This window comes from Eumetopias jubatus, unplaced genomic scaffold (assembly GCF_037043125.1).
Source record: "Eumetopias jubatus isolate StellerSeaLion01/CBP00866 unplaced genomic scaffold, mEumJub1_p1.0 scaffold_6, whole genome shotgun sequence".
NCBI classification, from domain to species: domain Eukaryota; kingdom Metazoa; phylum Chordata; class Mammalia; order Carnivora; family Otariidae; genus Eumetopias; species Eumetopias jubatus.
Genome location: NW_028274812.1, coordinates 144,679,265 through 144,700,123, shown reverse-complemented (window position 1 = coordinate 144,700,123; position 20,859 = coordinate 144,679,265). Strand labels below are relative to the sequence as shown.

General features: G+C 41.8%; 2 protein-coding genes across 5 annotated transcripts; one reads left to right on the top strand and one right to left on the bottom strand.

The window, feature by feature from the left end:
* The first annotated feature begins 662 nt into the window (after window positions 1–662).
* ARMH2 (armadillo like helical domain containing 2) lies at window positions 663–3,821 on the top strand. The gene is made up of 2 exons (XM_028107365.2): window positions 663–1,146; window positions 3,339–3,821. Exons 1-2 carry the CDS (start codon window positions 882–884, stop codon window positions 3,764–3,766), a joined length of 693 nt encoding a protein of 230 aa, XP_027963166.1. The 5' UTR covers window positions 663–881; the 3' UTR covers window positions 3,767–3,821.
* Window positions 3,822–11,849: 8,028 nt separating this feature from the next.
* Window positions 11,850–20,101, bottom strand: GMNN (geminin DNA replication inhibitor). 4 transcript variants are annotated; one of them, XM_028107340.1, is made up of 8 exons: window positions 19,977–20,101; window positions 19,363–19,483; window positions 18,455–18,512; window positions 15,420–15,497; window positions 14,677–14,824; window positions 13,973–14,055; window positions 13,562–13,672; window positions 11,850–12,255 (listed from the first exon to the last, which is right to left on the bottom strand). In XM_028107340.1, the coding sequence occupies exons 3-8, from the start codon at window positions 18,503–18,505 to the stop codon at window positions 12,094–12,096; spliced, it is 633 nt and encodes a 210-aa protein (XP_027963141.1). In that variant the 5' UTR covers window positions 18,506–18,512; window positions 19,363–19,483; window positions 19,977–20,101; the 3' UTR covers window positions 11,850–12,093. The 4 variants fall into 4 exon arrangements, with proteins under 4 accessions (XP_027963141.1, XP_027963139.1, XP_027963140.1 ...); XM_028107338.1 differs by lacking the exon at window positions 19,363–19,483; XM_028107339.2 differs by lacking the exon at window positions 19,977–20,101 and having other exon boundaries at window positions 19,363–19,961.
* Window positions 20,102–20,859: the final 758 nt, after the last annotated feature.

The following is a 20,859-nucleotide window of genomic DNA, read 5'->3' as shown; positions in this document are numbered from 1 at the left end:
AAAAGTAACAGCATATGCTTGTTGATGATGCAAACGATCCAGTCGCGATGGAAAAATTAGTTAAGGCAAGAGAAGAGCTGTAGAGCAATCTCCCTGAGTGGGGCGAGGGGTGGCGGAAATATGCTGCATGAATGGAGAGGGCGTCGGTAACAACAGGCCAGCAGGAGTCCATGTGCATGGATGCAGCTAGGTGGGTGCAGTGAAGACACCTTTGCAAGTGCCCTTCAGCCTGCTTCCATTTTCTCAGCAAGACGGGATCAATACAGGACATCAGTGATGTGGAGAAAAAGTCTGATTACGTGACAAATAAGCAGAACAGGGATAATCCTACGGACGGAGGTTCACTACGTGTTGGAATAAGCAAAGTAAAACGGGCAAGCTGCTAGCAGGCGCTGCCCAAGCAAAAGTGCAAAGGCAGGGGGCGCCTGGGTGGCTCAGTCGGTTAAGCAACTGCCTTCGGCTCAGGTCATGATCCCAGAATCCTGGGATCGAGCCCCGCATCGGGCTCCCTGCTCAGCAGAAAGCCTGCTTCTCCCTTTCCCTCCGCCTGCCCCTCTGCCTACCTGTGCTCTCTGCCTCTCTGTCAAATAAATAAATAAAAAATATCTTAAAAAAAAAAAAGTGTGAAGGCAGGAATGCGCCTCATGTGCGTGAGGGGGAACCGGTTTGGTCCAAGTTGAGATGCTACGCACCCAGAGAAGTAAAAGGACACTTGGTGTAGCTGAAATCGCAGACGGCCTTTGATGCCGGCCTGAAGAATCAAGGCATCCCTTCTTCCCCCTGACTGGTGTATTCTGTTCTCCAGGGTTGCTAGGTGATGCATTCCAGAGTTCTTGACTATGAACTTCGGCTGCTGAACCACCACTGGCTCTTTCCACGCGATGGCTAAGACCCGTGTTTATTATGTGCGGTGTTGGACGTGGATTTACCACTATTTTGTGGGGCTGTATCGGCGCGTGCAGAAGTTCTGGAATGTCACTGTCAAGCACTTTTTCGTGAAGGAGGAGGAAGAAGATGTCCCTTCAGCTGAGAGTATTTTTCACAAAGAAAAAATCGTGGTGCTTGGCCATTTATTGAAGGATGAATCTTTAGCTGTTGAGAAGAGGGCTCAAGCTGCGTACCAAATTGGACTGCTGGCCTTCACAGGTACGGACTGAGCCAGCTGGCCTAACAGAGCTCCTCCGAAATCTCTTTGCTTGTTATAACACTGTAAGTTAGTGACTTTTCAGAGGTCTGGTCTTAGATGCCCGGGACTTATCCTTTGCCTAAAGTTTTAGTTCTTTGTCTTTGTAGGAACAGAGACATTTGCCAATCATTTTCTCCTCAAGGATCTCATGTTTTGAAAGAGTGAGTCCATCAAGTAAATGACGAAGAATTTTCCCACTTTTATTAGTTAAAAACACACATACTGAAATTGCCTAATGAAGTTCTCATTATGTTAAAAAAAAATCAAAGAATCTATACTGAGTTGATGTAACTCCCACCGAGTAATATGATTTCAACACAGTAAAAGCGCTTGGGATTTTATTTTTTATCTTGTAAAAATACATCACACGGAAACTACCTTAGAAAAATCATTAAGAGCTTAATGCTATTAAAACACCTACCAGGAGAGACAGTACACTAGTGAAAAGCAACTGTTAATGTACATTTGGCCAGAAAGTTAAGTGGTAAACTGCTTAAACACACACTGCTTTAGTGATTGTCAGGTTTAAACTCACTCCCACATTTTTTTTCCTAATAAATTTCAGGATAGACAATGAAATTTTATAGATAATCTTCAACAACACATCTTTTAAAAAAATTTTTATTTATTTTTTATTATTAACATATAATGCATTATTTGTTTCAGGGGTACAGGTCTGTGATTCATCGTTCTTACACAATTCACAGCGCTTACCATAGCACATACCCTCCCCAGTGACTATCACCCAGCCACCCCATCCCTCCCACCCCCCACCACTCCAGCCACCTTCAGTTTGTTTCCTGAGATTAAGAGTTTTTTATGGATTGTCTCCCTCTCTGGGTTCTTGTTTGATTTTTCCCCTCCCTTCCCCTATGATCATCTGCCTTGTTTCTCAGATTCCACATATCAGTGAGATCATCTGATAATTGTCTTTCTCTGATTGACTTATTTCGCTTAGCATAATACCCTGTAGTTCGATCCACGTCATTGCAAATGGCAAGATTTCATTTTTTGATGGCTACATAATATTCCATTCTTTATCCATTCATCTCAACAACATGTCTCTTGATTAGAAGCTCTGGTGGTAGCTCTAATTATCAGAGAGAGACTGACCTCTTTTTTAAAGGTAAAATGAGTTACCTAGATGGGAGTTTGAGAGACTACATTTTTCAAATGGTGTCCATGAGAGAAAACATTTACCGTTTTCAAGGACCAAGGGGTCCTAGGGGCCAGAATGGGTGAGAACCACTGGCATAGAGCTAGAAGACCGGAGACTCCTGTTTGAAGGAAGGGGAAAAGGAGCCCACTGCTTGAGAAGGCCAGTCGCCTGTCTAGCCATTTGGGAGAAGAGCTAGCTATTTATAAGAAGGTCAGAATTCCTTAACTTGATGTTATGTAGCCTTAGCTATACCGGTGGGAAGCAGGGAAGGGCTTACGCCCAGCCTTCAGCAAAAGCTTTATCATTGGCTAGACTATCCTTGGGCCTGTGGGACTGTGGGAGTGCCAGTAAGAGAAATGCAAGCCGGTTCACAGCTCCAGTGGCCAGAATCTGGCCAACCATGCCACCTACTTCTCCCCGTCTCAAATAGTCCTCATCCCATGTTTTCTTGGCTACTTCCTTGGGGTTTGAGATTTGCACGAGGGGAATCTGGGGTTCAGGTATATGATGAAAGTAGAGTCTAGGACCAGGTTGGGTCCGTAACCAAAGCAAGAAAAATCTTGTAAGGTCATGTTGCTCCCCGATCCGCAAGAGCTGGGCTGAGAGATGAGAAATCAGAGAGAATGGGATAGCAATGGACAACTCATGAAATGCCTCTCTCTCATCAGTTAGACCCTGCTGGCTTTGCAAGGCAGCGTTTTGGTTTTCTTTTTGTTTGCTCTAATACTCTTGGTATTTTTCAAGGACTGAAGACCGAGAATCCGGAATAAGACCATGAGGGAGCACCGCCGGTTTTGTTCACCTTGGGATACTGACGGCCAGTGCTTGAATAAAGGAACGAGGGAGGAGGCTTACGCAGGCAGGGAATTTCCAGGGCTTTGCCTAGGGGAAATGCCGGAGTCAACATGTCAGTATACAGCAGAAAGAATATGGAGGCATCACCACTCAAATGTTGCTAGCAATACTTCTGAAATGCAAATACTTGTTTTCCAGGAGGACCAACTGCTGGGAAATTTGCAGATGAGTACATGAAAGAAGTAGCTCACTTGTTGAAAGATCATGACATGGCACCAAAGGTAAAGATCTTGTTGCTCCAGAGTATAGCGTGTTGGTGTTACTTAAACCCCGTCAGCCAGAAGAGGGCCAAACATCTGAAGTTTATTCCTATCCTCGTCGAGGTTTTTGAGGACAAACTCAACTCTACGACCAAAAGTGAAATAAACAACAGCCTCCTTGTTAAATTCTGGACTTGCTATGTTCTCTCCGTCATGACGTGCAATAACTTGTCTTGCATAAAGGAGCTTAAAAACCACAGAATTCTGAAATATCACTTGCAAATATTGGCGACTGAGAATTGGTCTGGATGGCCTGAGAATTTTGCAGAGGTGCTGTATGTCCTAATTGGTTTTCACAGGAATTAATTTCTCCGAATGCAGCCACTTGACGCAGCTGTCTATACCTCTGCATTAGCCTGGAAAACCGGAATAAATAATAAAAAGTCGATATAGTCTTCTTTGGTTTTCTTTTAGGTAGTTAAGAAATTCTATATAAATCTTCAACGGTCACTGAAATAAGCAAACGTATGAAAAGTGCCACTCTTTAAAATGACCTCAGAAAAATTAAGTTCATGATATGGGGATTCATTGAAAGATGAGTTATGTATATAACTATTAGGAGCAATGGTATGTTTTGGGGGTTATTAGATGACATAAAGCCAAAGCACCCAGCCCAACCCCCAGCCACCCCTTGTAGAGAGCACTATTACCCCACCTGTATCCTTTCAGCCCTGATAATTTCAGTGCTGGCCCTCCAGCTGCCACGCCTTTAGCCGAGAGGGTCTTCTGGCCACCAGAACATGATTTTGTTCTATGTCGGGCCAGCAGGAAATTCGGGGTAATGAACACTCCAGAAAAGCAGCCCTCAACTCCCCTGAGGGAGCTCTGGATGGAGGTAGGGTGCCGTCTGCTCCGACACCTAAACAGCCTGAAGGTAGGCTCTTGGGTTTTCCTACCAAGATGTGCACCCTCCCTATTGGATCGTTAGGGGATAGGTGCAGAAAACCTGCACTTGACTTCTGTGTTCCCCAGTGTCATGAAAAGCTTTATTGCAAAGGGTAGTATTTACCGCAAGTGCCTAAGAGATGTGCACCTGTTTCTCCAGCTACACTAACAGTCGCCTTATGCTGACGTTGCGGCCATCGTAGGTTGAACTATGTACTTTCACTTGTCACAAATGGTCTTTGACCAAGCTGTGCTCCAGCCTGACGCTTCCGCCTTTATTAAACAGGTGGTGTCGTTCTGTGATCCTCGCTTGTATTTATTACAGGAATGCTGAGAGGGACACGGATCACACCATGTGGACTCACGGGCATCTCGGGGGCGGGGGGTGGGGGAGGTGTTCTCAGACCTTCAACCAGGCAAAGCTGTGTTCCGCTGGGCAACTGTATGTTCTCACCCATGGTGGCTTTTGTGAATACAGAGTTTCTCCAACTAGAATCCCATTTAAGGGGGTAGATTAAGGGTTGGAAATTGGAAGTCCCATTGAGAGACGGGGTCGTGGGCAGAAATTACTTTTTTTAAATGCTTTTTTTTCCGTGTCCCTTTTTTATGGTTTTGCAGCAGAACGCCCGACATGAAACATAATTGTAAATATTTGGCTGTGCAAAAGAGAATAGTGCTTAAGTACAAATGGAGACATGATTTTTTTAAAAAATAAATACTTAAAACACAACTTGGGTCCCACAAGCACCTGGACTCGAAGGTGTGTGTGACGGAGCTGCCTGCCTGTGGTTTTAAATGCTTTTTAAATTAAATTTTATTGCATTTCAAAGTAATACATGAACATGATTTAAAAAGTCAAATAACTCAAGGCCTCTGACAAAAATAGCAATCCCCACACTCCCTCCTGATTCACACTCCCAGAGGTAACCGTTGGAATTCTTTTGGCTATTTCTTCTGGTATTTACTTACCTCCATAGCTGTAAATAGTTCACATACATTGCTAATTCTTTTTTTTTTTAAGATTTTATTTATTTATTAGAAAGAGAGAGCACAAGCAGAGGGAGAGGCAGAGGGAGAGGGAGAAGCAGACTCCCCGCTGAGCAGGGAGCCCGATGTGGGGCTCGATCCCAGGACCCTGGGACCATGACCTGAGCTGAAGGCAGACACTTCACCCACTGAGCCACCCAGGCGCCCTTTATACATTGCTCATATTTTTTTCAATTTTAGGTATTTTTCCTTTTACTTCTTAAGATGACAGATAAGACTTAGGGTTGTAACCCTGCCCCTTGCCTGTGTCCACATGCCCTCCTCTTCCTCTCTCAGGAATAATCATGCCATCATTGGAAGATCTGGGACACCTGGGTGGCTGTTGTTAAGCGTCTGCCTTCGGCTCAGGTCATGATCCCAGGGTCCTGGGATCGAGTCCCGCATCATCGGGCTCCCTGTTCCGCGGGGAGCCTGCTTCTCCCTCTGCCTGCCGCTCTCTCAAACAAATAAATAAAATATTAAAAGAAGGATGCATTATCTCTATCACTGTTAATTAGCTATGTAACTTGTTAATTACAACAAATAGGAACACTTCAATATTTTTCACGGCTAAGTCGTACCGCGTAGTATGCTTTTCTTCTTCATACAACTCTGTTTTCCCCGGAGTCTTGTTCCTTTGTTTTGTGGCTTTAGTTTCACTAATTGATTCCCATTCTCCATAGCTGTTCAACCACCCTCCAGTCTCACACTGTGTAACTGTCAGCTCCCATATCCTGGCTACCGTATATAATGCTGCAATAAACACAGGAGTGCATATACCTTTTCAAGTTAATGTTATCATTTTCTTTGGATAAATATCCAGTAGTGGAATTTACTGGATCATTTTAAACTTTTTGAGCAGCCTCCATACTGTTTTCCACAGTGTCTTTTCTCCACATCCTCACCAACACTTGTTATTTCTTGTGTTTATTTTAGCCATTCTGACAGAGTGACATCTCTTTGTGGTTTTAATTTGCATTTCTCTGATTAGCAATGTTGAGCATTTTTTTATGTCTGTTGGCCATTTGTATGTCTTCTTTGGAGAAATGCCTATTTAGGTCCTCTGCCCATTTTCAATTGGATTATTTGGTTTTTTGGTGTTGAGTTGTGTAAGTTCTTCACCTACTTTAAATATTAACCCTTTATTGGATGTATCATTTTGCAAGTATCTTCTCCCATTCAGTAGGTTGCCTGTTTGTTTTGTTAATGGTTTCCTTGGCCGGGCAGCAGCTTTTTATTTTGGTGTAGTCCCAATATTATAATTTTGCTTTTGTTTCCTTTGCCTCTGGAGACATACCTAGAAGTGTTTTTATGGTTGATGTCAAAGAACTTACCGGCTATGTTTTCTTCTATAAGTTTTATGATTTCGAGTCTCACATTTAAGTCTTAAATCCATTTTATTTTTGTGTATGGTGTTAAGAAAGTGGTCTGGTTTCATTCTCTTGCATGTAGCTGTCTAGTAACGCCAACACCATTTATAGAAGATTCTCTTTTCCCCATTGTATGTTTTTGCATCCTTTGGCATAGATTGACCACACAAGTGTAGGTTTATTTCCGGGCTCTCTATTCTGTTCTACTGATCTGTGTGTCTATTTTTGTGCCGGTACCATATTGTTTGGATTACTACAGCTTTGTCGTAGATCTTGTAATCTGGGATTGTGATACTTCTAACTTGGTTCTTCTCTCTCAAGATTGTTTCGGCTATACAGGGTCTTTTGTGGTGCCATACAAATTTTAGGAGTATTTGTTCTACTTCTGTGAAAAATGCTGTTGTACATACCAATACTTTACCTTGGTCTTGGTTTTTATATCTTAAAGAGTTTCTTCTTTTCTACTGCTTCAGAGTATTCCACTGTATGACTGAACTATATAATTTATGTAATTTTAAGCATGGACATTTAGATTATTCCATCTTTTGATAGATTAAAGTTGTAAGAACTTTAAATATAGATCATTTCACACATGTGAGTACATCTGTGGAACAGATTTCTAGAAATGGATTTCTTAGCAATATTTATATTTTCATTTGTTTTTAAGTTTCCTTCTGGGCCCTGCTTTGTCACTTTCCATCTTTTCTTGACTATTAACTGTCTTCATCAGGGTGAGATTATGTCTTTTGTAGTTTACTATTATTTTATTTTTTAGTAGGAATATGGATTCTTTTTTTATTATGTTATGTTAATCACCATACATCATTAGTTTTTTATTGTAGGTTACTATTATTTTTAATGGGATCTAGGGAAACACAGGAGATAAACGGCTGTGTTTGACTCTCCTGCTTAACCAGAAATTGCTAAGGCCCCTCTTCTGACAATGCTTAGAGAACTCTGGGTTAACATTTTATCTACAGAGGTGTAGCTTGAAAGGCAGCCTGGCTATATTGCTGTATTCAAGTTCTTTTTTGGTCTCTGGCACACCTAGAAGTTGAAGGTGGTAAAACATAAGGCTTAGACTTGGGCGTTGGGGCATTATGCTAAGCTTTGAATTTAAAACTGGTTCGCCAAAGTTCTAATAATTAGTTATTTTCCTTTGTTACCCCTTATAACTTCATCCTTCCCCAACATTTGAGTTCTCCTAGAAGCAGACTTGAGTCAAGAATTTGAGTGCAAGGACTGTATTTGGAAGATGATCTAAGGAATGAGCAACAGGGAAGGGAAGAAAGCGAGGAGGTGTGTGGTCAAGAACGTTACACTGTAGGTAGACGGTACTTGTGATCCTGCTGCGGGACTGCTCTGGTAAAAATAGAACACACACACACCTCAGAGTTATCCCACCCAGAGGCCCCAGGAGCTCAAATATGCCAACGCCTATCCTTCTTGACCTAAACCTAATGAGCTAGAACCTAAAATTCAGCTGAGGTTTCTTGAAGGTGAGAGGGTGAGCAGGGGAGTTGTCTAAACAGAGCAAAGTTGCAAGGGCCCAAGGCTGGGTAGTGGACATGTGCTGTGTTCTGGTTAACTAGAAATCAATTCTTTCTTCTGAGACACTGCAATTTCGAGGGGGTAGCTGGCCCACGGTGTCGTCTTAAGAGACTGTCAACCAAGCTCTCTTGCTGTCCCAAGGAGCAGCGACATAAGCCAGGCCATGCCAACCTCGCCATGTCAGGAAAGGGGAGAAAAATCAGCACGAAGACAATGCCGATGAGCACCAGTTAGAGGGTGCCCCGTGCTGGTTTCTGCTTCTTTAGGACCATTCTATTCTTCCAGTGAATTCCATTTTTGTTCACAGTAGACAAGAGTTAGTTTCTATTTTTTACGAAGAACTCTGAGGAAGGCAGGAAGAGACCTAACATGTCCCAGAAGTTTTTAAGAATATTTTTGCCACATCTTAGTAACATCTACTTCTCATCACAGATCCTCTCACCAACCCCCACACCGTTTTTAAACTTGTCTGTGCTCCTATAGAGAAAAGCAATTAATTTAAGGTGATTTTAAAATCTGGCCACTTAATTTGTTTCTAGTCGCTCTTGGGACTTTCTTATGTAAATGAGTTCTTTTTCCTTTCCATAATTAGCTTTCTTTGATTTGATTGCACCAGGCTGAGACCTCAAAAATAATTAGTAGTAATTGTGGCCCATTCTTCTCTAGTTCGTGACCTTACAATTGTTTCTAAAGCTTCAGCATTAATCATTCACCCTGTTTGTTAGGCGTAGGAAGATAGCTTTTTATCAAGTTAAAATTTCTTTCCCTGGCTTAGCTGTTACATTTTATCGATGCTATTTTATTAGGATTATGGGCTTTCTCCCCCTTCAATGTGAAGAATTTCAAGTGTGTACTAATACTGAAACAATCTCGCATCCCTGGGATAAACCCCAACGTGGTCATCATGTTTTCTTTCAGTATATAACTGGATTAGATTTACCATTTTATTTAGGATTTGTCCATTTGTATTACCAGGGCTCTTGTTTCCCCCTGCTCCAAACCTTTTTGTGGGCTATCCTGGCCAATTTAGTATGTAATACTGACCCTATAGAATATGTTGACAAGTTCAGTCTAATCCAGGCTTCACAAGTAACATTTTTCCAGCTGATTCTTAATCTGTTGCCGTTATCCTTACAGAAGCTCCCCTGAATTTAAGTCAACTTCAAATAAGTTATGCTAACTTGCCAAGCATGACTGACTGCTGACCCTGTCTTTAAGGCATTTCATTGAGGTATTCTGACATTTGATACCTAATTAAAAATCAGACTTATCATCTTAAGTAAATTCTTCCAAATTCCCCATCATCTAGGGTCACAGTTCCCAGGTCCTGGAGATTTAAAAATCTATCCCCAAAACCACGCCAACGTCCTCAGGCAACTGATTTGCTTTCTATCAAGATTCTAGTTTTATCTAAATGGAAGCGAACAGCAGGTACTCTTACCTGCTTTCTTCCACTCAACATCATTTGAGATTTGTCCATGTTGTTTATGCCAACTGTTAATTGCTGAGTGGTATTCCACTGTATGGATATACCACCATCTGTTCATCCTTTCCTTTGCTGGTGGACATTTTGGCTACTACAGATAAAACTGAGAATGTGCCAACTAGTCTTCATGTGGACATATACTTTCATTTCTGTTAGGTAAACACACCTGGGAGTGGAATGGCTGGAACCTAAGGAATGTTAAGTTTAGCTTTTAATAAATGGCCATTTTCACAGCATTTGTAGTACTGAACTTGGCCACCAGCAGTGCAGGGAAGATGCCCTGGCTTCACGGCCTTAGTATGTCGCCACAGTACGGCCACATTTCTGTTCTGCAAACTGCCTTCTGACAGGTCAGCAGCAGCTCACTGCAGGCTTGATTTGCGTTTCCCTAACGACTGAGGCTGCAGACATCTCGTCACGTGCTGGTTCGCTGTATACACCCTTTGATCAAGTGTCCAAATCTTCCCTATTTTAAAAGCTACGCTGTCTACTTACTGAGTTTAAGAGTTCTTTAGAGATACAAAGCTTTTGTTGGGAGATTTTGCCAAATAGTTTCTCTCAGTCTATGGCTTATCTTTTCATTCTCTTCATTCAAAGAGACGTTTTTGATTTTTATGAAGTTCAATTTACTATAGACTTTGTACTTTTTGTGTCCTTTTTGAGAAATCTTTGCCACAACCAAAGTCACTATAATTTTCCCTTTATTTTCTTCTAGATTAATAGTGATAGCTTTTACATTACATTGTAAAGTCCTCATTTCCCTTTCCCTTTTGCTCCCCACCACCAAATCCTGGCAATCCATCTTTCGCATTTTCCAGAAATACTTTCTATTTGCCAGGTCACCCTCTTCTGCTTAGCTCTCATTCATTCTAATAGCCTCTTGGCTGACTGCCTTCTACCCTTAACCCGTAATATTCTTTAAATTATTTTTTACTGTAGTAAAAAACACTTAGCATAAAATGTATCATCTTAATTTGATCTTAGGCTAGTGGCCCATACCTAAGACAGAGAGCTGCACGAACATAGCAGCCTCACGCAGCTACTTGAACATAAATCAAAGTTCAGTTCTGCATCCACACTAGCCACATTTCACGTGCTCAACAGCCATGTGCGGCTCACTGGCCATCACGCTGGGTAGCAAAGGTATTTCCAACATCCCAGTTTTTTAGACAATGTTGCTGCACATTAATATCACTTCCATTTTCAAAGCATTTAGTTCAGGCACTGAAGTAGAAGCTTTAACCCTCAAAATTGAGGTAGACTAACTCAGTATGAATATTCAGGTTCTGTAAGGATAAATACACCTTGCCTAAAGGAATCCTTTAAAGCTCAACAAGCTCTTTATTGCCAATCTATATAAAAAGTACTTGGTATGCTTCTCAAAGAACATATTCCATCCCAAAGCTATGTACTTTGTAGACAATTTCGTTTCTCCTGTTCTTCATTCGAAACAGTACATATGGGAAATCCCTAATTAATCCACCTTTCTTATTCCTCAATATACATACTGTGTACTATAACATATGTGAAATATGTGAACAGAAAATTTCACAACCCCTGGCTTTTTCCCTGTATCTAAGTGAATGTTTACCCCCCCCCCGCCTCGGGGAACAATCACCCAACATTCTAAGCTTCCAAGAGTCTGATTATACCAGCCAACTGGGCCTTTTCCTGGCTACTCAGATCCACGTGGGGAGCGTCCAATACTAGATTCTCAAACTCCACAATCAGAAGTACCAAGTAAGAGTATGTGGAAATCAACAGTCCCTACAATGAGCTTGAGGTACAACCAGACTTGGGAGTAAAAACCTCAACCACCTCAGTCTTGAGAGAAAAGATTCCTGGCTGGCTCGGTCAGTAGAGCAAGCAACTCTTGATCTTGGGGTCGTGAGTTTGAGCCCCATGCTAGGTGTAGAGCTTACTTAAAAAAAAAAAGGATAAATTCATTTTCTCCTTGTTTCCTCCAAGATAGCAGAGCAACAGAAAGAAAACAATATAAAACCATAGAAACAGACACACTTTCTCTAGCCTGGTTATACTTCATTCTTCCCAGATACACACATTGCTCAACAAGAGACTGAAGTTTATTTATCATACACAAGTCATGTTTGACCACTGAGAAAAGGCTATTTACATAAAACATCAATAGATTAAAAAATACATAGTATTTGTATTTTAATACAACGGGGGTCCCAGGATTCAAACAAGGAGGTCTGATTCCAACTCTGCAGTACACAGTTGTCTGCTCTGCTACCAAGAACTCTAGTGGAAGTAAACTCTGGCAGTAAATTTCTCAAGTCAGATAAGCATGACTTTCACACACACGGTTTTGCATCTGTCAAGGAAGACACAGCATCTTCAGTACACGTACCAACATCTGGGGCTTCCACATCCGAGTCCTCACCGGTTTCCTCTTCCAAGTCACATTCCTGACTGTTTGGTGATTCAGAGTTATCCAGAGGTTCTTCATGCAGTCTCTTTTGAAAGAATAAACCAACAATTTACTGTAAACACTGTACAGGCCAAGTCCGCTAGCAGTGTGCTGGTATCACTGACCCTCAATGTTCTAAAGAGGTCCTTTTCATGAAGTCTCTCAATTACATTCACTGACAGTCAGGTGTTCTACCAAGGTCTCCACCATGCTAGATCCCACTTCAGCGAAGTCACAGTGCCTAACAATTTGCTCATCTTTTTAAAGCCCGTGCCTTCACAGACCACTCGATTCAGTGCTTCTCAAGCTACCTAGAGTGAAGGACCAGGTTTTCGGATTTCCAGTCTGTGGTGGACCAACACACTCATGACAGCTGGGAGAGAGCTATTACAGTACTTCCAAATGAAAACTTCAAACAGTAAGTCTGTCACGGCTTTAAAATGTAAGCAATTCAGTACAAGAAAAGCTAATATTTGAAAAACTTTCTTCCTATCAGCAAGATGACTTTTCGAAAACAGGAGTAAGTTTAAGACCTATTTTTTAAGTCCAATACTGTAAAATAACAGTCATCATGCTTCTTTTTCTTTAAAGATTTATTTATGAGAGGGAGGGAGGGAGAGAGGGAGCACACAGGGCGAGGGGCAGAGGGAGAAGGAGAGAGAAACTCTAGCAGACTCCTTGCTGAGTTCGGAGCCTGATGCCAGGCTTGATCTCAAGACCCTGGTATCATGACCTGAGCTGAAACCAAGAGTTGGATGCTTAACCGACTGAGCCAGCCAGGTACCCTGCCCCCCCACCCCCCCACCCCCAGGCTAATTCTTATAAACACATTAGCTTCTTCCAAATAAAACGTGAGATAAGACCACCAAACTTTAGTGTACCAATTATCAGTTTTATAAATGAGGGTAATGTCACACTGGCATTCGTTATATCAAAACCCATCAAAAAACTTGTCAACTGTGAAAGAAAAATTTTCCATATGTAAGTAAATTCCTTTTTATATTTCTACAAGAAAACAGATGTTCTTTTGCTTCATGATAATAATAATATCTAACAGTCATTGGGGCTCTTATGGGCAGGGACTTGTCTCCACTTTCATCGTTAGAACTCATTATTCTCACAACAAGCCTACAAAGTGCACAGTATTAATCCCATCTTACAAATGAGGAAGATGAAGCCCTGACAACATACATAACCTGCTTGACTCAACAAACGTGATGGTGCTGGACAGGGAGCGAAGACTCACACCCAGGAAATCTGATTCCAGAGCCCGCACGCTTACTGATGACGCTGCTACCTCAAATGATGGAAAAACAGAAGCTTCTGAGTCAGGTGAGTGTGCAGATACCTACCTCTATCACCTCTGCCATATACTGTACGTGCTCTGCTACCTCTGCCAGTTCTTTGTTTTCCTTCTTCAGGCGGGCAATCTCACTGTCCTTTTGTTCAATTTCTTTGTGAAGCTATAGGACATAAATAAAGTTCAGTATTCCACAGATCTGCTATGCTAGAAACCAAATTACCATGCCTCCAAGTCTGTAACTGAGACTAACCGATGACACATTTGCACAAAGTTCCTAACAACGGTGCTACCTTTGGCTCTCGATGAGCTCCTCTGGTGTGACAATTCTGGTAACAGAGCTCCCTTTCTAATTAGGCTTGTCTTAGACCAACATTAAAGCTCTTTTATATGACTCCAACCAAGCAGAAGGAAAGTAATCCTGGAACGTTAAAGATTGCCACAGATTATAGTCAGTACATACTTTCTCATTTTCCTTAAGTGCTTCATAGAGCGCCTTCCTCCGTTTTTCTGCCACTTCTTTCCAATATTGAGAGGATGGATTTTCTAAAATAAATTAACGTTTTCATGTAAACCTTGAAAATATTATTATACTATTATATGCTGCTGTAAAAACCCAGTAATTTTTCTACAAGAAAAAAAATATTCCCACAATGCTTTATAGAACATCACCAGCTTCCTCTGTTGATTTCCACTGCCATTCCGATTAGAACTACGACGAACGACAGGCTCCTTCTGGCTCAGCCACGTTGCTGCTGGCTCCCTTCATTTTCTGCTATATGCAAATTCCTTTCTTCAAAATCATTCTCTAGATACTTTCTTTTGAAAAGACAATTTCCAAGTCTTGTGACACTTAAGACAATCTAATGTCAGAGCTGTCATATTAATCACTAACCTTTTCTTTAATATTTCATCCATATTTGGATCTTACCAAACAGTAAAGTCTGTTCACACTATATACCACAAGAAATTTTCAACTATCTAAACATTTGAGTAAAATATCTAATAGAGTCTCCAGATTAAGAGGCTGTGGGCAGGATCCATAACAGTACCATAAGTGATTTGTTATTTTATTTAATATTTAAATACTTAAATATTAAATTAGCTTTAATAATTTAAATTTATCGTAACTAAAACATTTAAGAAAAGTTATACATTTTTTCATACCTGCAATCATAAGATCAAACGCTTCTTGAGTAATTTCACTAAAATTTTTATTTTCACTATGTTCTGGGACAAAAACAACTCCAGAGCTGGAAGCCTTAGATGTTAACTGGTCGTTCCAATGTTTCCTTTTGGACAAGGCTTTAACCAACTATAATGAAAATACATACATCAATCTCATTTATTTTGATTTAATGAACAAGAAAGTTGGGTGGTTTTATCATGTATGTATTAAAAACAGAGCACTCATATGTCTGTTTGAAATCTTTGGATCTTTTCAAAGAATCACACAAATTTAAAACTCTACCAAAATGTAGTTATTTTTTAGGAATTTTATTTGCAGCAACTATCCTAGATTAGGCTTAGGTCTAAGGCTTAGCTGAAATTATTTTTTTTTGTTTGAATAACTGAGTACTACAGAAAAGCAGTATTTTCAAACCCTTTACAGACAGGGGTAAATGGATGGCTGTGACATTTTATTCCCAACACAGCAAACGTTATTCCTGAAGGCCAATCCATAATGTTTTACATCATCCCAGTGCCACTGCAGGCCTTCATACCAATTCTGAACTTCCTCAACTGAACCATCAATACAAAAACCATTTCTGTGAGAAACACACAATTGTTATTCTTGAATTATTTCCAAGTTTCAATGATCTAGGCATCTCCGATCAAGGAAATCTTGGAAAGGCCTTTAATGTAAAGTTAGTATCATTTGTACCCCATTCTAGCCTGATAACACATACCTCATTTTCTCTTCCAACAAGTGATCCAGCTGCTGAAGGCTGAATCATCTTCAGAGTTCTTCTTGGCACAGGACTATTCTAAAAGTCAATGAAATTTATTATCTGGTTACTCAGTTGCTATATGGGTTATTACTCTTGTACTCCTACTATAATTTAGGAAAACAGAAACACTAAGAATACTAGTATTTGGTCTGCTATATAATATTAAATATGAGCTATTGCTCATATTGGTTTTTTCAACTAGCAAACTTGTTATTTCCCTAAAATTATAATAAAGTTTAAAGAAAGCCTAATGGATCACATTACCCAAACTTGACACAAGTAGCTTTTCTCCTCCCATTTCAATACATGCTGTATTATAGTCATCTTGTTAACTAATCATATCCAGTTAAAAAATAAACAAAATTTCTAAGCTTTAATACTTCAGACCATATTTGATGAAACTGCAGTACAACAGGAATATTTGTATTCCCTCTTAAAAACATCTGCCACACGGAAACTAGAAACCAGACATCATAACATTTATAGTAGAAATCCTCAAAAGGGGTAAACTGGGGGAAAAGGTTATTTACACTGCAAAATATTTCTTCCCCTACTCAAAAAGATTCATCCCAGACTTCCTTTAAATAGTGACTATCCCCTAACACATGTATATGTATTCCCCAAAGGAATACAATTTTCAAGAACATACCTTATACAAAACCAAATACACATCTAAGAGGACCCCCCCCCCTTGCCCCAATCTTCACCTGACTGCAGAAGCAGTTTTGCTTCAAGCCCATTCATTAGGAGATGGCCACAAAGTCAGTGCCAGAGGCACACAAGAATACTGTGAATTTGCCCACACTACTGTTTTGGTAAAAACACAGCCTTCCTTATAACACGTAAATAGCTTCCCATATATTTCCTGATCTGAAAGCGCTCTCTCTTTTTGCAAAAAATCATTAGTTATCCTGCCACCATGGGATAGCAAACAATGGTGAACACCCAAACAAGGGCAGCAAGAACATGACACCGAAGCAGCGTGGGAAAGTTTCTGCTTCCATGCAGTGCTTCACAGGACGAGAGCTCACCTTTCCCACGGTACAGTTTCTACTGCCGATTATTATCTCACAATTGAACTGAAGAACAAATGCCAGCTACTCTGAGAACAAATATTACAACAACATTTCAGATGTAATTTAGATAATAGATTAGTCAACAGCCTCCAGACAAACAGAAGAAAACCTAACTCTGGACCCTTAAGAAGAGGAGGTGTTAATTTATTTAAATGCTTGCTACTAATAATGGCCAAAGAAGCCAGATAAATCAATGCCACACACAAAAAAACGGCCATTTTTAAGATTAACTTTTGTACATGTAAGCTTGAAGCACCCAGCCCCCAAGATGGAATATGGCTGTTATCATTTTCTTCATACAGATCATGCATTGGAATAACAGACTCTTCAGAGCCAAGAGGTTCAGGTTCTTAGATATTAATAGGTCTTAATCTTTTTAGAAAACCATTTGGGATTCTGGGAACCCTTCTTTCCAAAAAAAAAAAAAAAATGCACACAAGAGCACTACTCACATGGAGTTTTGCCTAACTGGTAGGAAATCCATGAACTCCTATAATTCACTCTCCTAGATCTAGTTTTAGTCCAATCTCTTTCTTTTACAGAGATGTAAACTGAGGCTAGGATGCTAAATAATTCACCCAACGTCAGAGCTGTGGAAGCTAAATCAAGAACCAAACAGAACCCAGTCCTTTTATATCCAAGATAGTTGTACTCTAGCTAGTACACATTAGATTTTTCTTTAGATATAAGGATCTACTGAAATGATATAAACTGTCTGGGATCTGCCTCAAAATAATTAGGTGGCTCAAGGAGTGAATGAAAATGTAGATGAAACAAGATTAGCCATACATTGATAACTGATGAAAATTGTGAAGTTGAGATTATATTATTGACTCTATTTCTGAATATTTGAAGATTTTCATAAGAAGAAGTTTAAGCGCACACACAAAGCTCAGTGGGAAGATGTCATCATCCTAAATGGAAAGGGATGGACTCAAATTATCAATGCACAGTTATTATTTAAGAAAAATAATGTAAGGACACTAAGGCAAGGTAAGCCATCTATCAGAAAGCATCTATCACTTATGAAAGGCTTTTATTTACTCTATTTAATTTAAATCTGCAAAATGATAGTTTTCCTGAAGATGTGGTCTCATTACCGGGAACCCTCACCCTCTAAGTTGTGTGGCAGAACCTCGTTAAGTTGTAAATTCATTTAGAACCTTAAGAGCAAATCAAAGTTAAAAATTCAAAATTAAATCTGTTCTTATTGTTATACGAATAAATATTTGGGATAAGATTTCCAGTGATGGCATCATACTGGGATTCAAAAAGTATAGCAAAACAAGCAGGTTCGATGGTAATGAGTATGATCTTCTCTGGACACATGTGCACTGTAATGCAAAATGTGTCTCTAGTCAAAGACACCAATTCTCAAGATACAAAGGATTTTAATAAAATCATTTTATAAAATGTAGGAGTGGAAAGAAAGCAACCACAATCTTATTTACAGAGAATCCTAAGGAATCTACTAAAAAACTACTAGATCTAATAAGTTCAGCAAGGTTGCAGGATTTAAGATCAAATTCAAAATGCAAAAATCAACTGTTTTCCATATAGTAGCAATGAACACAAAGAAAATTTAAGAAACAATTCTATCTACAGTAGCATTAAAAATACTTAAGAAAAAATTAAGCAAAAGGAGTATAAAACTCAATACTCTGAAAACTACCAAAACATTGTTGACAGAAATTAAGACCTAAATAAACGGAAAGAGATTCCACGTAATGGGATCATAAAACTTAACTGTTCAACCTTAATTTTTTTAAAGTTCTCTAGTGTTACTTGTCTTCTGGCTAAAAGCTCGGCACTTCAAAGTTTATAGAAACGACAGCCAGATTAAATTTAGTTAAGTTATGTCAAAATGCTTCTAACCACAGGCTTTCTTCAACAAATGAAAGTGATTCTATCACATACCTTTACACTCTCTTTGATTCCTTCTTGTTTCTGCTTCATACTTGGATTCATTATACACCTGGTGAAGTACAAAAAACTAGTAATTCATATCATAAACAGAAAGTGGTTTGCAACCGAAGGTGTTTAGATTTTGTTGTTGCTGAAAATTTTTACAAGTATTTACAATCATAGAACTCATTGCTACAGTACAGTGAAACTACGATCTTTTCTCACTGTACCCAAACTCAGCCCCATCAATGACTACAGTGACTGAAGCTAGTTGACTCTTACTATCTCTATTACGTACACACAAACGATAATTCTGGTTAGAAACATCTTGTTACAACAGGAAAATTAGGTATTCTAAACAAATTTACAGAACACTGTGGTGTCCTGGATTAAACAGAGGACTGAAAAAAATCTGAGAAAAGGTCACCAAGAAAAGCAAAACGATAAATGGTCACCAGGTACGTGGGTATGCTCAAGTCTGTCCTAAAGAATAGCATTCTAGGGGCACCTGGGTGGCTAAGTCAGTTCGGCAGCTGCCTTTGGCTTGGGTCACGATCTCAGGGTCCTGAGACCCAGCCCTGTGTTGGGCTCCCTGCTCAGCGGGGGAGTCTCCTTCTCCCTCTGCTTCTGTCTGCTGCTCCCTGGTTCTCTCCCTCTCAAACGAATAAATAAAATCTTAAAAAATAAATAGCATTCTAACTTTGCTGTTTCAAAGGCAGTTTTAAGCTATAATAAAATTGGCTCTGGTAACCAGCAATAGGTCTGCAGTGATTTAATATCCGATCTGATGAGATTATGTATTCACATTGGTAGGGAATGTTTACCCATCAGAAGCAAGGAAGAGGGAGAAGATAAAGGGAGTACGCAACGTGGTTAACCAGACCACTGGGCCAGACTCGCTCCAAACCCAACCTCCGAACCTCCTGGACAGGTCTGCGCCTGCCAAACACCTTGATTGCTGCAGATGACGCCTTTACTCGGTGCAGCGGCTTTCAAACTTCGACTGTGACTCACCAACTGCTCAGACATTTACACCGTGCCCTAGCACAAGCACAGACGAGAAAGTTGAAACCAAAAAACCCCTAACGGGGCGATGCACCCTATTTTCACCTCTATCTCATGTTAAGCAAATGCTGACGGGGACCCACTAAACTGAGGAATGTTTTCTCAAACTGCACGTCGCAACCCGGGATCCCCAAATCGTTTACTTGGGTCTCGAACACTGTCTAGAAAAATGGAACTGAAGAGACGAGAAAACACCGAGTGCACAGCCGGAGCTCGCACCCCAGGTCGGGGGTCGGCGGGACTCGGGGCGGCGCGCCGGGGCTCCCACAGCGGCGCACGCGTCCGGGACGCGCCCGCCAACCAATCGGGAGCGCGGACGGGAGAGCGCGCCAAAACCGACCCAGCCAATGGGGCAACCCCTCGTCCGCGGGGCCCTGCCTCCCCCGCGCTCCCCTCAACGTCCACTCCGACCCCGGCCGCGGCCCGGCAGCCGTCAAGGGAGCGGCCCCCGCGAACCCATCTCTCTCACGCTTATCGGACGGGCGCGCTCAGTCCTCGTAGCGGACGCAGGGAGCTGTGGCTGCACCACCTCGCACACGGCCCACCGCCGCTGGGAAAGCTGGCGAACTACGGCGCCTTGCCGCGACGGCCACGTGACCAGGTGACGCCAGACGGATCCCGCGAATCGCCTCCCGCCTCCGCCCCCTTCGGCCCCGCCCCTTCCTGCGCCTGCGCGGTGGGAGTCGCGCGGATTGGGGCGGGGACGTCCGGGGGTTTCCGCCGGCGGGGAGGTCGCAGCCCCCTGACCTTGCCTCGGAATTCTCCCCTCAGTGCAATGCCCTCTTCTCTCTGCCCTTTTCAAGGGCAGGGGGCGGGGCAAGCTCTCCCACTAGACACGCAGTCCGGCAGAAGAAACTGTCGTATCGGGAGCGCCGGCGTACCTGTCGGCGAAGCCGTGGTTGCGCGGACTCCCGATGGTGTTCCGGGCGCTTGTATTTGGCTGTGTGCATCCCGACTGTGCCGCGCTTCGGTGGGGGCTCCGCGGGCCGCACTCGGCCGTCGGTTGCTCCTGCCGCCGCTCACCGGCAGCCCGGCACGCACGCAGGACTGGCTAGCTCCGGGAACGCAAGGAGCGGGGTCCCCTTCGCAGCACCTGTAGCTTTGCTTTATCATTACTCTGCAAAATCCTCAGCTCCCCTGTGGACGTAGCACGTTTGGATTCACCGGAGTCTGGCCTTTTGTGTACATCTACCGTAACGCAAGTCTGTTTTCCCATTCCTTAACTTTTCCTGGGATAATTCTCAGAGGGAGGACTATATCCCCGCACCGCGCACAGCGCCGCTCTCAGGCAGAGCTGTCTCAACTGTGCGCCCACCTGCCCACCTCCCGCCTCTCACCGGTGTCTCTTCCGC

What these genes read in the sequence shown, in the direction of transcription:
- ARMH2 (XM_028107365.2), top strand. Translation starts at nt 882, where the DNA reads ATGGCTAAGACCCGTGTTTATTATGTGCGGTGTTGGACGTGGATTTAC. An exon ending in TGGACTGCTGGCCTTCACAG is followed by an intron (nt 1,147 to 3,338) that starts GTACGGACTGAG and finishes CTTGTTTTCCAG; the next exon opens with GAGGACCAACTGCTGGGAAA.
- GMNN (XM_028107340.1), bottom strand. Translation starts at nt 18,505, where the DNA reads ATGAATCCAAGTATGAAGCAGAAACAAGAAGGAATCAAAGAGAGTGTA. An exon ending in GAATCAAAGAGAGTGTAAAG is followed by an intron (nt 15,498 to 18,454) that starts GTATGTGATAGA and finishes ATTGACTTTTAG; the next exon opens with AATAGTCCTGTGCCAAGAAG. An exon ending in CACTTAAGGAAAATGAGAAA is followed by an intron (nt 13,673 to 13,972) that starts GTATGTACTGAC and finishes TATGTCCTATAG; the next exon opens with CTTCACAAAGAAATTGAACA.